Source organism: Piliocolobus tephrosceles, chromosome 2 (genome assembly GCF_002776525.5).
Source record: "Piliocolobus tephrosceles isolate RC106 chromosome 2, ASM277652v3, whole genome shotgun sequence".
NCBI lineage: Eukaryota > Metazoa > Chordata > Mammalia > Primates > Cercopithecidae > Piliocolobus > Piliocolobus tephrosceles.
Genome location: NC_045435.1, coordinates 97472879 through 97490557, shown reverse-complemented (window position 1 = coordinate 97490557; position 17679 = coordinate 97472879). Strand labels below are relative to the sequence as shown.

General features: G+C 46.3%; 1 protein-coding gene across 1 annotated transcript in view; it reads left to right on the top strand.

Moving 5' to 3' along the window:
- The window catches only part of TTC21A (tetratricopeptide repeat domain 21A), a 31542-nt gene that overhangs the window by 3201 nt on the left and 10662 nt on the right, over nt 1–17679 (top strand). Inside the window, exons 4-12 of the mRNA XM_023231727.2 lie at nt 129–295; nt 1737–1859; nt 3833–3990; nt 7655–7739; nt 9497–9595; nt 10587–10779; nt 14662–14759; nt 14931–15131; nt 15862–15991. Coding sequence (XP_023087495.1) covers nt 129–295; nt 1737–1859; nt 3833–3990; nt 7655–7739; nt 9497–9595; nt 10587–10779; nt 14662–14759; nt 14931–15131; nt 15862–15991 — 1254 coding nt within the window. The remainder of the gene's footprint in view (nt 1–128; nt 296–1736; nt 1860–3832; nt 3991–7654; nt 7740–9496; nt 9596–10586; nt 10780–14661; nt 14760–14930; nt 15132–15861; nt 15992–17679) is intronic.

Here is a 17679-nt window from a genome sequence, read left to right as displayed (position 1 = left end):
TGTTGAAGGAGATCCACAGTGTGTGAGAGAGACCCAGAGGTAGTTCCCTGGGCTCTCGGTGGCCCCTGCAGAACCAGGCAGACTTCCGCATCCTAACTCTCTCTCTTCCTTCGCTCTTGGATTTACAGACCGAGAAGCAATTCAGGAGCTTGAGTACAGCCTGAAGGAAATACGCAAGACAGTCAGTGGGACTGCCCTGTACTATGCTGGTGTCTTCCTCTGGCTCATAGGCCACCACGACAAGGCCAAAGAGTACATTGACCGCATGCTGAAGATCTCTAGAGGCTTCAGAGAGGTACTCACCACACCATGGGGACAACAGACGAAGAAAGCAGCATCCAAACACGTAATAGCAGAGTGACCCTTACTCCCACAAAGGGCCCTGAAACTGGGGGAGAGCCACACCCAGGCACTGACAAAACACCGGGTCTCACAGTTGCCCCAAGTATGTTGTCTCTGGGCTTAGCAGAGGTTACTCATTGGCGTTTGTCCATAGAGTCTGATTTCTAGATAGATTTTCTATGGCTTGCACCATATTCTTAAGAAATTTTTTTTTGAGACCTCACTGCAGCCTCAGCCTCCCAGGCACAAGCAATCCTCCCACCTCAGCCTCCCAAGTAGCTGGGACCATAAGTGTGTGCCAGCACATCCAGCTAGTTTTTACATTTTTTGTAGAGACTGGGTCTTGCCATGTTGCCCAGGCTGGTCCAGACTTACTGGTTCTTTTGAGGACCCGGATGAGCTGGTCACACTGGGCCATTCCCTCCCTGTAGTGCTCTGCTGGAACTGAATGATGGCTCATGCAGTACAGCTCATATACTGTATATCTGCACTAATATGGAATTTGAAGCCTCAGTCTAGACCATGCCTTCTCAGCAGGGCTGATATCAATTTTCAAGGGTGTATACATGGTCCCTGGGGGAGAGGATGAAAAAAATCTTATTCTTTATGTATAAAATACACATCTATATATACAGTACACAATACACAGATATGGTATATCTGAAGCATTAACATTTCTTGCAGGGGAAGGGATTAATTAGCAAACAGTATCTAAAGAGACTCTTTAGGATAGATAATAGAAAAAGAAAAATGGAAATATAATAGAGAAATACTGATCTAGGCCATCATGAGGGGTGCTTTAGGTCTGGGCTCTTCCAAGTCTGCTTCCCAGGCCTGGCCCTCCCCATCTGCCAGGAGAGGCTAGGTAAAGGCTAACAGGGAACCAGCGAGGTCCACAAGCTCAGAATGGCTCCTGCTCACCCACTCAGAGGGCATTCCTGGGCTTCCTGTGCAGGGCCAGGCCTTGTGCTAGCCTAAGGAGTGGAGAGATCAAGAGTGGCCCTGAGTAGGCCCCCATGTTGGCTACTGACCCCAGTGTAAACAGGCAATGACAGGATAGGTGAGTGTGCCTCAGTAAGGGTTATGGAGAGCTGTAAGGGTACAGGGAGGGAGGTCTCCTAAGCAGGGGCCTCTGAGGCTGAGTTGTAAGGAGTGGTAATGGACATCAGGTGCAGGGGTTTGGTTGGGAGTGGGAGGGGTGCTGTCCAGGGCATTTCCAGACAAAGCAACAATGGGAGACCTGGCCGTGAGAGAGAGCCGGCTGCCCTGGGATCTGCATGGGGCTGTGCCTGGCGGGGCCTCAGGGTGTTGGGTGGCAAAGGGTGGATCATGTGCAGGCTGGGTTGAGGCTATGCAGGACCAAGGACTTCATCTTTCATCTTGTTCTCATCCAGGCCTATGTGCTCAGAGGCTGGGTGGACCTCACCTCAGACAAGCCCCACAGTGCGAAGAAAGCCATTGAGTACCTGGAACAAGGAATTCAGGACACCAAAGATGTGCTGGGGCTGATGGGAAAGGTGGGCAGTGGAAAAGGGAGAGGTGGAAGTATTCCTGGCCAGGCCACTGGAACCAGAGACCCACCAGGTACCCCCAGGCCAAAACCTCAGTCTCCAGATGCCTCATCTGGTAGATGAAGAGCAGAGGCCCAGAGAGGTTCAGCAACCAACCCACGGTTACACAGCAGTCCAAAGTCCACTTTACTTCCCAAATTCTTCCTGGTTGATCTGAGCTTGTGTCTCATTTGCATGGGAGACCCCCAGGAGACTCTCAGGGTCACTATCTGAAGGTCTGTCCTTCCTTGACCCTCTCAGGCTTTCTGTCTGCCTCTGTGTTAGTTTCACTCAGTGCCCTTCTCCCTTTCTTCTTTTATTTTGACCTTCCCATTTCACCTCTTTCTACCTGTTAAATTCATTTAGTGTGCCATAAGAGAAGGGAGGTATATATTTTATATGTTCTGTATTTTCTGATCTTAAGTTTCTTTTTTCTCTTGTGAGCCTCATGGAATTAATTTTTGAGAGAAAAAATGTCCTCGTATTTTCTTCTGTTTGTATATTTTTTATTATAAAAAATATGTACTTATTTAAGAAAACAGAAGCCTAAAAAACGTCAACACATGAATTAAAATGGCAGGCTTAGTCTTACCGCTCCAAGACAAGTGTTAGTATTTTAGGGCAACGTCTTCTAGTCTTCTTTCTATACTTGGGTCCAGGGTGTGTATTAAGTTGGCTTTCTGGGTGGCAGAAAGCAATGGAGATTATTGTGAGCCACCTTATCACAGAGCACCCTTGGGGCCAGCACCTGTGGAAAGAGAAGGCTGGCTGACAGTCACAGCAAAGGCCGCAGCCAACTCTGTGAGGAACTCTGGAGCCGGGAAGCCCCTTCAGTGAGCTCCCCATCAGTGCCTTGACACTGGAGGTGAGCTGCCCCAGGGACAGGTGTGACCTGGGACAAAGCAGCTCCCTTCAACCATGGGTGGTCCCTGGAGGGAGACTCCATTGAGAGCCATCAGTCACCAACTCTTCTGCTCCTATGGTAGGGGTTGGGTCACAGTGTTGGTATATAATGTAGTTTTCACCCTAGGGCATATTGTCATTTACTTTGTTTTTCTTCATGTAATATTTTCTTTGTGTAGTATTCAAAATGTCAGTTTGAACATGGATGTAAAGCCAGTCTTCTATTGTATGGGCATAATGTGATTTGCCAACCTGGTCCCCTATTATTTGGATATTGGGATTGTTTCTGGTTATGCACTTAAAGTTTTTCAGTGAACATATTTATGCAAAAATCTTCATTATACAGAATAATCCTCTTGTTTTTAATGACAAGTCTCTTAATGGGGGTTACTGTAGGTCTGAGGGAAGCCCTCTTTTCAGAGTCCAATTTCAAGTCTTTTAGAAGCATTGCCCCCTGGACCTTAGGGCACCTGTGTCATGACTGTTTGAGGAGAACCTGGTGGCTGGTGTTTACCTGCAGAGGCCATGACCGCAGCCCAGTAGGCCTTGACAGAACAACAAAAAAACTCCACAATCTTGCGATAGAAGTAGTTGCCAGAAAACCCTAACCGACTCAGAATTGCTAAACTGGGCATTGGCAAGCAATTTCAGTGATGAAATACAGAAAAGTGAATGGGAAATGAATGGAAAATTTATGGAACTGGAAAGTGCCCAGTGACCTCACCTCTCGCCTTCAGGGTAACCTCACATGGGCTTGCCCTATCCCAGGCCTGCTAAGTTTCCCAAGCTTGGGGCTTAGCTATGTCCCTAAAGCCCCTGTTCATCCTGTCCGAGAACCCAAGACTGTTGTAAACCTTGATATGTCACTCTTTCTCCCGGGGACTTTGAGGGGCTACTGGCCCAGCTGAGAGTACCCACAGTGCCCATGTGTCAGGTTCTGTTCCTGTTTTCATGGAGACACTGAGACAATCCCCCTCCAACAAACTCCCTTCATGGGCACCCCCTTCACAAAGGCTCTTCTGTCTGGCTCCCAACAGGCAATGTACTTCATGATGCAGCAGAACTACTCAGAGGCCCTGGAGGTGGTGAACCAGATCACTGTGACTTCAGGGAGCTTCCTGCCAGCCCTCGTCCTGAAGATGCAGCTGTTCTTAGCTCGGCAGGACTGGGAGCAGACAGTAGAAATGGGACATAGGTGAGTTACTGCCCAACTGTGCAGCTTCCTTTCTTTCCAAGACAAGGGTGCTAACACGTATGTTACCATCTTATAAGATGGTAAGACAGGAAAACGACGGAAAGGTAAATATCACCCATAGAGGAACTGGGAATTGTGCTATGGCCAAATTGGGATGAGGAGGAGAGGGGGGATGGGTGTACACCGCAAGCAAACAAAATACACATCATAACATGAGGCTAGGAGCTATGGCCTATGATGGCTAAATCAAGAAATAGAGGGTAAAGGCTTATTGTTTAGAAGAGACAGGGAAGGACCCATCAAAAGAACTAAAGCAAGAGTTCCAGGGTAGAAAGCAGTGGCTGTGAAGACTGCAGGAGAATGAGACTAGAATATATTTCATTATTAAGTTTTTTTTTAAACTATGAGTATGGTATACCTTAATAAAAACTTTAGGGGAAAAATGTCACTGGTGACTTTGAGAGAAGTGTTTTAGCAGCAGGCTGGGTACATAAACCAGAGAGCAGATTTCAGGAGTAATTGGGCGTGTAGAAACCAGACACCAAGTGTAGAGTGATCTGGAAGCATTGTGAAGAAAGATGAAAACGGCTTTTGGGAGGATATTTGATGCAAGGCTTTTGGCAAGCCAAAAAAAAAAAATTGTCTCTTAAACTCTAATGCGCACAGTGGCTCATGCCTGTAATCCCAACACTTTGGGAGGCTGTGGCAGAAGGATTGCTTGAGCCCAGAAGTTCAAGACCAGCCTGGGCAACATAGTGAGATCTTGTCTCTACAGAAAATAAAAAAATAAAATCAGCTGGGCATTGCGGTGTGCACCTGAAGTCCCAGCTACTAGGAAGGCTGAGGTGGGAGAATCACTTGAGCCCAGGAAGGTTGAAGCTGCAGTGAGCTGTGATTGTGTCACTGCACTCCAGCCTGGGTGACAGAATAAGATCCTGTTTCAAAAAATAATAATAATAAATAAAATAAAAATAAACTCTAACACTTTATTTTTATCACAATCATTCTAAAATGTATCATCTTCATTTTTTTCCCAGTAGGAGTTAATGGCCCATGAGTTATCACTATGACTTGTAACTGAATTATAGGGAAATATATAGCACAGGTCTAAAAAAAAAAAGCATATAATCAAACTTCTTTCTTCCCTTGGGAAGAATCCTAATTCCTCCGCGGATGGCTGGAACTTGAATCTTATAGAGAGGTGCTGGTGGCAAATCAAACATGTCTCTATCTTGCCCAGCCCACAGGTGCCACACACAAGCTGGTAATGCCTGTGTGGACCTCAGCTTCCCTTTCTCACAGTGTAGACCTGGCCTTGGTAGGAGCTTGCTTTGGAGGCTAGGCCTCAGACCAGCAGCTCACCTGGAAGCACCTGGCTGAAGCCATATGTGGGTGTTTGTGGCCTCCCTGGGCCTGGCCCTACTGTGCCCATGTGCAGGGAGACAGTGTTTGGGGCCAACAGATTGAATCCAGTGCCCCAGCGTGTTCCCTCATGGAAGCTTTCCCAATTAGTGGGATTCATAGAATTCCCTCAGATTTTTTTTTTTCTTTTTTTTGAGATGGAGTCTTGCTCTGTCGCTCAGGCTGGAGTGCAGTGGTGCGATCTCGGCTCACTGCAAGCTCCACCTCCGGGTTCACACCATTCTCCTGCCTCAGCCTCCTGAGTAGCTGGGACTACAGGCGCCCGCCACCTCGCCCGGCTAATTTTTTTGTATTTTTTAGTATAGATGGGGTTTCACCATGTTAGCCAGGATGGTCTCCATCTCCTGACCTTGTGATCCGCCCGCCTTGGCCTCCCAAAGTGCTGGGATTACAGGCATGAGCCACTGCGCCCGGCCCCTCAGATTTTTAAAACTCTGCTCTATAAAGGTGTGTTTCTGTTTTCATCCCTAATATATTTTTTCTTTCTTATTTTTCTTCATTAATATTAAAAGTTTGCCTCTCTTATTAGCCTTTTTAAAGAACCAGCTTTGAGTTTTGTAGCTCCTTTCTATTATATTCTAATAAAATAGAAATTTTATAAGTTCTATATTATATTCTTTGTGTATTCTAATTTATTAATTTCTGCCTCCCCTTTTTTTGTTGGGGGGAATGTCTTGCCCTGTTGCCTAGGCTTGAGTGCAGTGGCATAATCATAGTTCACTTCTGCCTTGAACCTCTGGGCTCAAGTGATCCTCCCATCTCAGCCTCTCAAGAAGCTAGGACTACAGGCAAGCACCACCATACCCAGCTATTTTTTTATATAAGTTTTTTTTTGTTTTGTTTTGTTTTTTTTTTTTTATGTTGCCCAAGCAGCTGTCAAACTCCTGGGCCCAAACGATCTTCTTGCCTCTGCTTCCAAAAGTCCTGGGGTTATGGGTGTGAGTCACCACACCCAGCCTAATTTCTGTTCTTAACTTTATTATTTCCTACCAACTACTTTCTTCCGAGGTATTCTGCTATTGTATTCTAACTCTTTTTTTTTATTATTGTAGTTTTCAGTTTTATTTTTTAATTTGTAGAGATGGGATCTCACTGTGTTGCCAGGCTGGTCTTGAACACCTGGCCTTAAGCAATCCTCCCACCCCAGCATCCCAAAATGCTAGGATTACAGGTATAAGCTACTGTGCCTGGCCTGTTTTCTGACTCTTAAGTTGGATGCCTGTCTCAACCATTCTCAATTTTACTTTAGAATATAAGCATTGAAGTCTGTGGATGTCCCTCAAGGTACCATTTTTGCAGAGTCTACCCATTTGGATATGTAATATTTTTCTATATCATTTGGCTCCAAGAATCTTCTAATATCTATTCAGATTCTTCTTTGGTCTATAAGGTTTTCAAAGTATGTTGCAGTTTTTGTTAATTCTCAAATGTATGAGGTTTACAGTGCTCTCAGAAGCATCAGAAATGGTTAGAACTTTTTCAGTGCTGATTGTGCCTAATCATGTTGGAATTTAGTGCGTGAATTAGACGAACCTGCTATTAAGCAGAAAGTCATTCCCTGACAGGCTGAAAAATGGGAAAGAATCTTTCTATAAAGAAACAGAATTTCGAAAACCTCATAGTATGGTCAGAAGCTATAGCTTCACAATGGGACAAAATTGAAACCCAGGTTCCTTTTCCATCTTAAAGTGACTGCCCCCCAAGTACCTTTCTGGCCACCTCCAGACTCTGGCACCGTGGTCATGTCTGGTTAGTTGGGTTATGAATAAGTTTCTGTGGCAAAGACCCTCAGATACACAACTTAAATAACATAAAAGGTTATTCGTCCTCCAGGTAAAGTTGTTGGTGGCTCAGGGCTGGGATGACAGCTTAACTCTGGGGAGTCCCAAGCCCCTCTGTCTTGTTGCTCTGCTCTTCCTAGGATAATGCTCACATGGTCCACACTCCAGACAGTAGACAGGAGGGAAGGCATGCTGGTGGGGCACAACTGGACAGCACACCCCTCACTTGCACTTCTATCCTGTAGGTCAGACCTTTGTCACATGGTCAAATGTAAGCTGCAAAGAGAGGCTGGGAAATGTCATCTTTATTCTGAGCAGCTTATGTCTGGCTAATTTGGGAGTTCTATTATTAAAAGAAGAGGGGAGAATGGATATTCAAAGACAATCAGAAGTTGCCAACTCACCATCCCAGCCTTGCCTATCCATACTCTCAATTCATGTGCCTCCTCTTCTTCCTTCAGAATCCTAGAAAAAGATGAAAGCAATATTGATGCCTGCCAAATTCTAGCTGTGCATGAGCTTGCAAGAGAAGGAAACATGACCACAGTAAGTTCTTTGAAGACTCAGAAGGTGAGCCTTGTAACAGAGTCAAGGAGGAACCCTTCATAACCTGTGCACCTGACCCAAAGCCTTTGTACAGAGCCCCTGGATCTCAGCTTCCTCTTTCCTACCCACCCCTATACTCGCTGCCAAGGAGGCCTGCTCTGGTTTGACTCTTTGGGTTGTGTAGCTTGGGAGTCAGGCAGCATCAGGCAGTGAGGTTGATGCTAGGCTCTGCCCTGTGCTCTCTGTGGAAGCCTTGGCAGGTGTCCCCACCTGGATAAGCCTCAGGCTTCCTGTTTGTAAAATAGACAGAATTCCACACAGGACTAAATATGATAAGAAGCGGGAGAGTTTGGAACAGTCCCTTTCACACTACAGTAATTTCATCAATGTTAACTGATAGTAGAAGTCGTGGTAGTATTTCTAAATTCAGGAAATGCCATGTTTTTAGGGGATAGTTGGAACTGCTCAGGCATTGGCCAGGTAATACCGGGCCCCAAACATGTTCGTAAGTCTTGTAGTTTTCCAAAGAAACCAAAAATAGCCCTCAAATGCAGTCAGAAACACCTAGAATTCTTAGTGAAACCTCAATAGCCAGACAGGTTCTCATTTTCAAAAAGAGGTTGTGTTTTTAGCCAAATCATTGCCTTTTAGATCAGTGAAATATATTGCCTCTGTGGAGAGCATGGCAAACCAAGAGTCTCTAAGGGGTCATGGTGGGAAGGGGAAGCTTCTGGTTCCTTCTGCACAGCTCTGAGATTGTGGGTTTTGTGGGATGGGGTGAGGTAGAGGGGAGAGTCCGTATTTGGGAGGAGTCTACAAAAAGGGCCCTAGCCCTTTTCATCTCTGGGTAGAAATAAGAGAATAGGCCTATCCTCAGCTCCCTGTGACCCAAGATCCCTAAGCATACCTTCCTGGGGCCTGGCCTGAAAGTTAATCCCAGGGGCAGACTTAGCATTTAGCTAACTGGGATTTAGCATTAGCCCCTCTTTTACTCCTACTTCAAACCTTTGGGGCCTACCTCCGACTCTGAGATGGCTACTCGGTTCTAATTTTGTTCATGCTTACTGTACAGAGTGGACCCATACCATCCTGGATTTCGCTTTTGGCACTTCTCTGCAGCTGGGAACTAAGAATTCCTTCCTCCTGGGTGGGGAGTGGGAAAGAACCTAAGCTTTGGAATCTGTCAGTGACCTAGGTGACTGGGTGACCTCAGACCAATTGCCTAACCTTTCTGACCTTTCATGTGTTGGACAGGAAAGTTTGGAAAGTTCGGATCGTTATACTGACTTACATTTGACTCATGTCAAAATGGAGCAGAGGCTTCTGGGCCAGCACAGTTAATTTGCTGCTGGCCTGGCAGGCTGCACTATGGACACAGTGAGGGCTAGCTACCGGCTCTGCCTGGGTGGGTCTGAAAAGGCAGCTTCTCTTCACAAACTTGGGAACAGGGCTATTCTATGAGTTAGCCCTGCTCCATAAGGAGCAGTCAAAAAAGAAAAAAGAAAAAAAAAAAAATTCAGTAACAGAGGGGCAGTGCCAGCTCTGGGTGAATAATGTCCCCAGGAGCTCCACCTATGGGCCTTTGAAGTAATGCTGATGCCTGGGCCACTCCAATTCACTTAAATCTGAAGGGTTGTGCCTGGGCATGGGCATTTTTTAAATCTCCCAGCTGATGCTACTATGCAGCCAGGGTTGAGAACCATGGCCCAACTCTGACCTTGCACCTTGCATGTTGACATTCTGTTTTGTCCCTGCAGGCTACCAATCATGTTAGAAATCTGATTAAGGCACTAGAGACGAGGGAGCCCGAAAATCCAAACCTCCATCTTAAAAAAATTCTTGTGGTTAGCCGACTGGTAAGAAGGTTTTCCTGGTTCTGAAATGGTGCTTCTCCCTGCTTTCCTTAGAGGAGACCTGTGCTCCCCCAGGAAACTCCTTGAGTGCCTTGCCCCTCCCTTCTGGCTCAAACTTGTCCTTTCGGGGTAGTGGCTCATAGCCTGTTGTGCCTACTTGCCTCTGGCTGATAACTGTGACATGTGGGTTCTACATCCTTAGCCTAGGTGCCCCCTCAGAGATGCCATGAAGATCAGGGAGACGGGGTCTAAAAGTACTTTTGGAGTGGGCTGTGCCTTATTTGGGGAAAGTGGGTGGTATCGCCGCTGTTATGCAGCAGAGCCACACCCAGCTCTGGCCTCCAGTGCCTGGGTGCCCGGCTCCCATATTCTTTTTTGTGGAAGTGGCCCGAAAAGGCTGGCCTGCCTAGGCCTCTCAAACATCAGGGAAGGTCCGACTAGACCAGGTTGCCAACAAATCTGTGTCTCTTTTAGACTCTTCAGCCCCAAAGCAAGATTTACTAGAAGTAGTTGCTATAAGAATGAAGGCAACTCTGGGACCTCAGGAACCAGAACTGTGAAGTTGCATAGACACCATCTCTCCTTCTGTGTGTCTGATTCTCTCTGCCTTGTTCTCTACACATGGCAGGGAACATGGCTGATGGCAGCCTTTGGGGCCCCTTCTTATTACTGAACACAAAGAAGTTCTTTCATTCAGCTTCAATTTTTGAAAAACTTCTTGGTGACTCCTTAGACCAATTACTGTGGCCAGACAGGGGATAGGTCCCTCAGAGGACCCTGTGGCTGGAGGCAGGTTCCACAGATGTGGCCAGAGAGAGGTTCCTTGGGAGCCAGACAGCAACACAGACCCAGCTGCCTAGACACAGGGTACCTCTTGGGCTCTCCTGGGCCTACCCAGCCCTGCCTACCAAAGTGTCCCCCATTTCTGACATGACCTTGCTGATACAGGCTGGACTGACTGGTCTCCCAATTCCCACCTTCCTGTTTCTTGCAGTGTGGGAGTCACCAGGTGATTCTAGGACTAGTGTGTAGTTTCATCGAGCGCACCTTCATGGCCACCCCCTCCTATATCCATGTGGCCACAGAACTGGGCTATTTCTTCATCCTGAAGAACCAAGTGAAAGAGGCCTTGCTGTGGTACACAGAAGCCATGAAACTGGACAAGGACGGCATGGCTGGTTTGACAGGTATATGCAGGCAGGGCAGGGTTCAGGGGTGGGTGTCGGGAGCCAAACTGGGCAGCTTTCATGGGTCCAGAAGAGAGGTGCTGGAAAGCATTCTCCTTGGGGGGTATGTGAATGTTGGGGTACGATGTATGATGGGGTATCTTTCTGGGAATCCACAAGTATGGAGGCACAGGAATGCTCGGAGGTATGATCAGAGTCACTCTGATCTCCACCAGACCTCCAACGCCTGTCTACACTGATTGCCCCAGAAGACTGACAGGCTGAACCTTACACTCAGTGGGCCCTGCCTCTTCTCAGGCTGCCCAGGCCAGGGTTGGAGAAGTTCTACTCACCACCAATCCGCGCATGCAGAGCCTCTAGATTGACCTCTGCAGACCCTCCTCCAGGGCTCTGAGCTGAAAAACCACCAAAAAGAGTAGCTCTGAGAATTATATATTTCCCTGTCTGTCCAGGTGATTTTAAAAATCCTTTCTATAAATGTCAAATGAACTTTTTACAACGCCATTTCCATTTAACACATTTTTTAAAGTCCCCTGCTCCATGGTCTGTGGTGAATTCTGAAACAGCAGTGTTTAGTTTGGGTTGAGGAAGTTATGTGATCCAGTGCTCAAGGCAGGCTGGCTCTTGCCCTGGCCCTGAGGGGCTGTGTGTTTGGGGCCAAGTCACTTCTCCTTTCTAAACTCCAGGCTCCTCATCTGCACAGCAGTTATCAGAGTACTTTATCTTGACTTCTGGTTCAACATGTCAGGCTGACCCCCTCAAATCCATGCTTGCCCTCTGTCCCCAGATCCCATGAAAATAATGAAAGATATCTTTAAAAGGTAATTAGCCGGGCGTGGTGGCTCATGCCTGTAATCCCAACACTTTGGGAGGCTGAGGTGGGCAGATCATTTGAGGTCAGGAATTCGAGACCAGCTCGGCCAACATGGTGAAACCCCATCTCTACTAAAAACACAAAAGTAGCCAGACGTGGTGGAGGACACCTGTAATCCCAACTATTCGGGATGCTGAGGCCAGAGAATCACTTGAACCCGGGAGGCAGAGGTTGATATGAGCTGAGATGGTGCCACTGCACTTCAGCCTGGGCCACAGAGTGAGACTCCACCTCAAAAAAAAAAAAAAAAAAAGGAATACATTGCAGCCTTAGAAACAGAAAAATACCTTCCATGGACCAGAAACTTTGAAGAATTTCACATTTCTAGAAGATGGAAGGCAAATGGTGTCAAATACATGGGAATTCCAAGCAGATCTAGAAACCCATAAACCAACATAGGCAGAGATGGGTTAGCTAAAGAATTTAGTAGACCAGCTTTCCCCAAAGAGTTCCAGGAAAAACAAAAACTAAAAAACATGAGCTCAGGGTCACCAGAGGCTGAGTGTGAAAGCATGCCACAGGGCAGTGAGAGTGATTATAGGAGGATTATTGGAACCGTGCCCCGGTCAGAGACTAGAATCCAGGAGGTGTGTATTGGGTGTTGGGGCAGGAGGGAGAGGAGCAGTGCTCTGGATGATTTCCCACCATAACCAGGGACATGAAGGACAAAAGGACTTGGCTGCTCAGCACAAAAGCAAAATTCCCTAGAATGTTCCTCCACCAGGCTGAGTCCTTCCCTACTTCCTCCTTCAAGGGGGAGAGCCCCAGTGGTTAGCCAGAGGAAAGTCCACTGGTCAGGATGTCTGTCCTCTCTCCCAGTCCAAGCCGAGCCCACTCTTATGTCCTGGAGTCACCATATTTTCTGTCCAGTCTGGCAGAATCAGTGACGTTAATGGTGTGAGAAATGTGCCTACTTGCTGTCCTTCCTTTATAAATCTGCCAGCAGTCTGAAAGATCGGCCAAGTGGAACATATAAAGCAGTAGCCCTCTGAGGAGCAGAGTTAAGGCTAGTACAGAAAAGACTTTTCCTCCCAAAACCCCTTCAGTGTTTGGAGAGGCTATTATGTCAATAAGTAAAGAACATGCTACTATGAAAAAGGTACAGGAACAAAAAAGAGTTGCCAGAAATCAAAAATATTGTTGTAAGGTAAAAAATTGTATAGGTGGGTCAAATAGTGGGATGGATATAACTGAAAACTAAGATGGTGATTAGGAAGATAGTCAAGAATAACTATGCCAAAGTAGCAAAGAAATATCTGTACAAGTAGAATAAATAGCTTGCTTCAAACAGATGAGATTTGTCCTCCCAACGTCAAAACATACCACAAAACCACAGTAATTAAGTCCCTTTGAGGCCAGCACTGACTGGGATAAGCAAATAGATAAATGGGATGTAACAGGCCTTATTTCAAACTGATAGGTTGTTCAGTAACTCCTAGTTGGATACTCTGCTATCCATTATGAAAAAGAAATAAAGGTAAGTTCTCATCTTACACCATACTTAAATTTCAGGTGAATTAAGTATTAAACATAAAAATTAAATGAAACATGGGTTTCCCTGGGGATTCTAATCCTAACTCCAAACTTGGAAGCTGCAAAGTTTGGCTTTGTGGCTCTACATGTAAAAAAAAAAATAGAAGCCGCAAAGGAAAATATTTTACCTATTTGACTACATAAAAGCTTAAAATTACTACCTGACAAGATACTGTAAAAATAGTTAAAGGATAAATGGCAAACTAATAGAAAACACTTGCAACAAAGGGTTAAGAAAACATAAAGAGAAAAAAAAATCACCCCCTCCAAAAAAACCAGGCAGGCTGTGAACAGAAAATTCACAGTAGAAAGGAAAAGGCTATATTGGAAATATGAACAGATGTTGATTCTCCCTAATAGTTTAAAAAAAGGTGGTGAATGAAAACTAGTTACTTTTCATGTTTCAGACTGGCAAAAATTACAGCATGTTTGAGGTTATGAAGAAAGGATATTTTAAATTCTTGATAGTAATATAAGTTCAGATATCTTTGAGGGCAAGTTGGTCTTATCTGTCAGCATTTTAAATATATGTGCTCTGTGACTCATCAGCTCTCCCTCAGGAATTTGAACGTATGTAAATGTTCATCGTAGCATTGTAGTATTTAAATACTGAAAACAAAGTAAATGTGAAATTAGATGTCCTTCAGTAGGGCAATAGTTAAATAAATTGTTACATCCACAGTAAAATATTATGTTGTCATCAAAGAGAATGGGGTAGATTTGTATGAAGAGATGGGAAAATATGACTATCATATACAAAGTTAAAAAAACAGATTGTAGCCGGGCGTGGTGGCTCATGCCTGTAATCCTAGCACTTTGGGATGCTGAGGCAATTGGATCACCTGAGGTCAGGAGATCGAGAACAGCCTGGCGAACATGGCGAAACCCTGTTTCTACTAAAAATACAAAAATTAGGCAGGCATGGTGGCCATGCCTGTAATCCCAGCTACTCAGGAGGCTGAAGCAGGAGAATTGCTTGAACCTGAGGGGTGGAGGTTGCAGTGAACCAAGATCATGCCACTTCACTCCAGCCTGGGAAAAAGAGTGAAACTCCGTCTCAAAAAACAAAAAAAAAAAAAAAAAAGCAGATTGTAGAATGGTGTATGTGAAATTTGATTCCCTTTGTGGATGTGTGTGTTTTTAAACCCATTGGTATGCTCGTGTGTACACATAAATATATATGTCTGAGGTGTCTATATAGTAATAACATATTATACCTCACATGTTTCCTAGTGGTTATCTCTAGAGAGAGATATTGTTAAAGCCAGAACATGAGCTAGGGATGTTTTTCTGTATTGCCTTAGGGTTTGAATTCTTGAGCATGAGCATGTATTTCTCTTTAAGTTTGTAGAAATGTTGGAAAAGATTCCCTATGCTGAGACACCTTCCTTCCACTGTCTTATTCATGCGCCTTGACCTGATGGGCTGCTGTGCTTCAGGGCTAGCTACTCATCATTGTTTTGTCCCATTTACAGGGATCATCTTGTGTCATATCTTAGAAGGCCACCTGGAGGAAGCTGAGCACCAGCTGGAATTCCTGAAGGAGGTGCAGAAGTCCCTTGGGAAGTCTGAGGTCAGAGCTCCCTGGGGCCATGGGTTGCTCCAGGACAATGTCCTTTGCTGTCCTCCCACCCCTGATTTCCAATAGAAAGCAGCCAAGGTTACCTGGACCTTCACTTTGCCCTTGCCTACCAACTCTGCCCAGGCTGGCATTGGTACTGAGACTCAGTCCTGTCTTCCACAGGTGCTAATTTTCCTCCAAGCCCTCCTGACATCCAGGAAGCACAAGGGGGAGCAAGAGACCACAGCGCTCCTGAAGAAGGCAGTGGAGCTTCACTTCTCCAGCATGCAAGGCCTCCCTCTTGGCTCTGAGTACTTTGAAAAGCTGGACCCCTACTTCCTGGTCTGCATTGCTAAGGAGTACTTGCTCTTCTGCCCCAAACAGGTTAGGGGAAGGCCTATCTTCATGGTGGGGGTCTGGAGTACAGGTTTGGATAGTGCCCACCTGAAGGACAGAGGCATCCTTACTTGTGACCTTACTTGGCCAGTCACAAGTAAGGATGGGGTGAACCTTGGGCAGTTGGGGAGCCCAGGGCTCTTCAAACTTGAACATATGGCACACAGGTCACCTGGGAGGTTGTTCCAGTACAGATTCTGACTCTATAGGGGGGTCTAAAATCCTGCATCTCTAACAAGTTCCCAAGTGATATGGATGCTGCTTGTCTAGGGACCACATTTGGAAGAACAGGGCACCAGCCCATGGCCCTGCTTTTATCCAAGACAAGAGCTTGTCTTCCTTTTCCGCAGAAGCCCCCTAAGAAGTATGTTAGTCTTTACTTGTTTGTCCTGCTCTTCCAGCCAGTCAGGATTCTTTGTGACCAAGGATCATATTTTTATATACCTTAATATCCTCCCATTGCCTTGTAATGAGTCATTCAGCAAATATTTATTGAGTGCCAGATACCATTCTCTGTACTGGGGACACCACAGTGAACAAAACCAAGTTCCATAGTCTGGTCTGGAGCTCGTGCTCTAAGCACTAGATGATACAGAGGATAATAAATAAGTGTGGAATGAAGCAAAATTCCTTCACTGAGAGCGTTTTCTGAGAGCTCCAGGAGTCTCTCTTAGAATAGGGCAAACCTACTCCCACCTCCACCACCGTGTTCCCACAGCCCAGGTTACCAGGCCAGATCGTGTCTCCACTTCTTAAACAAGTCGCCGTGATCTTGAATCCTGTAGTCAAAGCAGCACCAGCTCTGATCGACCCCCTGTATTTGATGGCTCAGGTCAGGTATTACTCAGGTGAGCGGGGGTGGGGTCCTGACAGCCAGGTGGGGCCTTGCAAACACCTGATGGAGCTTTGTGTCCACAGGCTCCTTGCCTGGGATACTGCAAACACACACACACACACACACACACACACTCCTTGCTTGGGGTACTACACACACACACACAGGCACTCACACGCACGCACGTACACACACACAGGCACATGCCCCTACAGGCCTGCCTACTCCCAGCCTCTATCCCCTAGTAACCCTAGTAAGCTCCCTGACCTCTCACCAGCAGGGGTCTCTCCCACCTAGGCCTTTGTGGATTTACTCACTTGATCTGTGCTGGTAATAGTTATTGAACTTCTTCTGAGATACAGTAGTACCAAAAATAGGCAAAAATTCCCTCATGGAGCTTGCATCTAGTAAGGGGAAATTGACAACTCAATGCAAGCTCCACGAGGGAGCACATCGTATTTTTTTGTTAGAACATGGTAAGCTATAGAAGAAGCTGCAGCAGGGAAGTGATGCAGGGGTGTCAGGTTTGCAGTTTCGAAAAGCTATCCAAAAAAGCCTCATGGAGAAGTGAGAACCCTGTACCATGAGGTCTTCAGAGCCTCCAGGGGCACTTTCACCTTCTCCCTTCTCAAGGCCCAGACCCTGGAGAGAAAGGGAAGGAGAGGGAAAACCTTCCATGGGTACTCTATTGTCCTCTGTGATGCAGAGCCCTCCCCTGAAGTACTATCTCCCTGTGGCCTCTTACCCCATCCTGCCTGCCTGGAAACCAGGCTGATCTCTGGTGTTCTGGGAGTGTCCAAAGGGATCAGAATACTGTGGCCATTTATCTGTCTTCTGGCATTGCATCGTGTGAGTTGCACTCCTGCTGAGAGCTTTCCTGTCTTCATCCTTGGTCCTCCCTATGTTCATTTGGATGCCAGGTTTCCCCACAGCTTCAAAGTATCCTGGATACAAGGCCAGGGTGAGAGAACTTACCCTGGGTGCTGGCATCTGCCAGCAGATTTGGGCCCAAAGCAAGGTCTCCAGCTGTGTAGGTTGCCATGGTGACCTCTTCACATTTCCACAGCACGTAAGAAGGAGCAGGGAGCTTGGGACCCAGAAGCAGGGGCTCCCTACCCACCAGGTTACGGATCCCAAGTAGGAGTTGTTGAGAGACCTGACTGCAAGGGAAGAGAGTGCCCCTACCAACTCACTACACCCAACCCCTAGGCTGCTGCTACCACCCTGTAAGTGCCAGCCTGTCTGCAGGGAGGCCCCTCAGTCCTCAAGTGCCAGGGGGTTCAGAGCTGAAGCCCAGGGACCCAATAGGTCTGGACATAAATGCCAAATTTGCCCCTTCCAAGCTGAGTGGCTTACATCACTGGAGCCCCAGGTTCCACATCTGAAAAAACAAGAACAATAGCACCAACCTTGCAGGGCTGGGCAAGTAGTAAATCAGACTTTCTAAAGTGCTTTGCAAGTGTTGAAACAGAGCAGGAGCTTCATAAATTGTAACTATTACAGTTGCTGTTACTACTAGGTTTTGTTTGCTCTTAGGTGTGGGAATTGAGGCTTAATATGTTCCCCTGAGCTTCTGGATGGAGCAGTGAAGTAATTTAGCTATCTCCCTGAGGGTTACAAAGACAAGAAGGGTGTTACACTGAGGTTTGAGTTTCCTGGCTTTTGTCTGAGTCAAGGAAACAACTGTGTAGTCTTAATTTT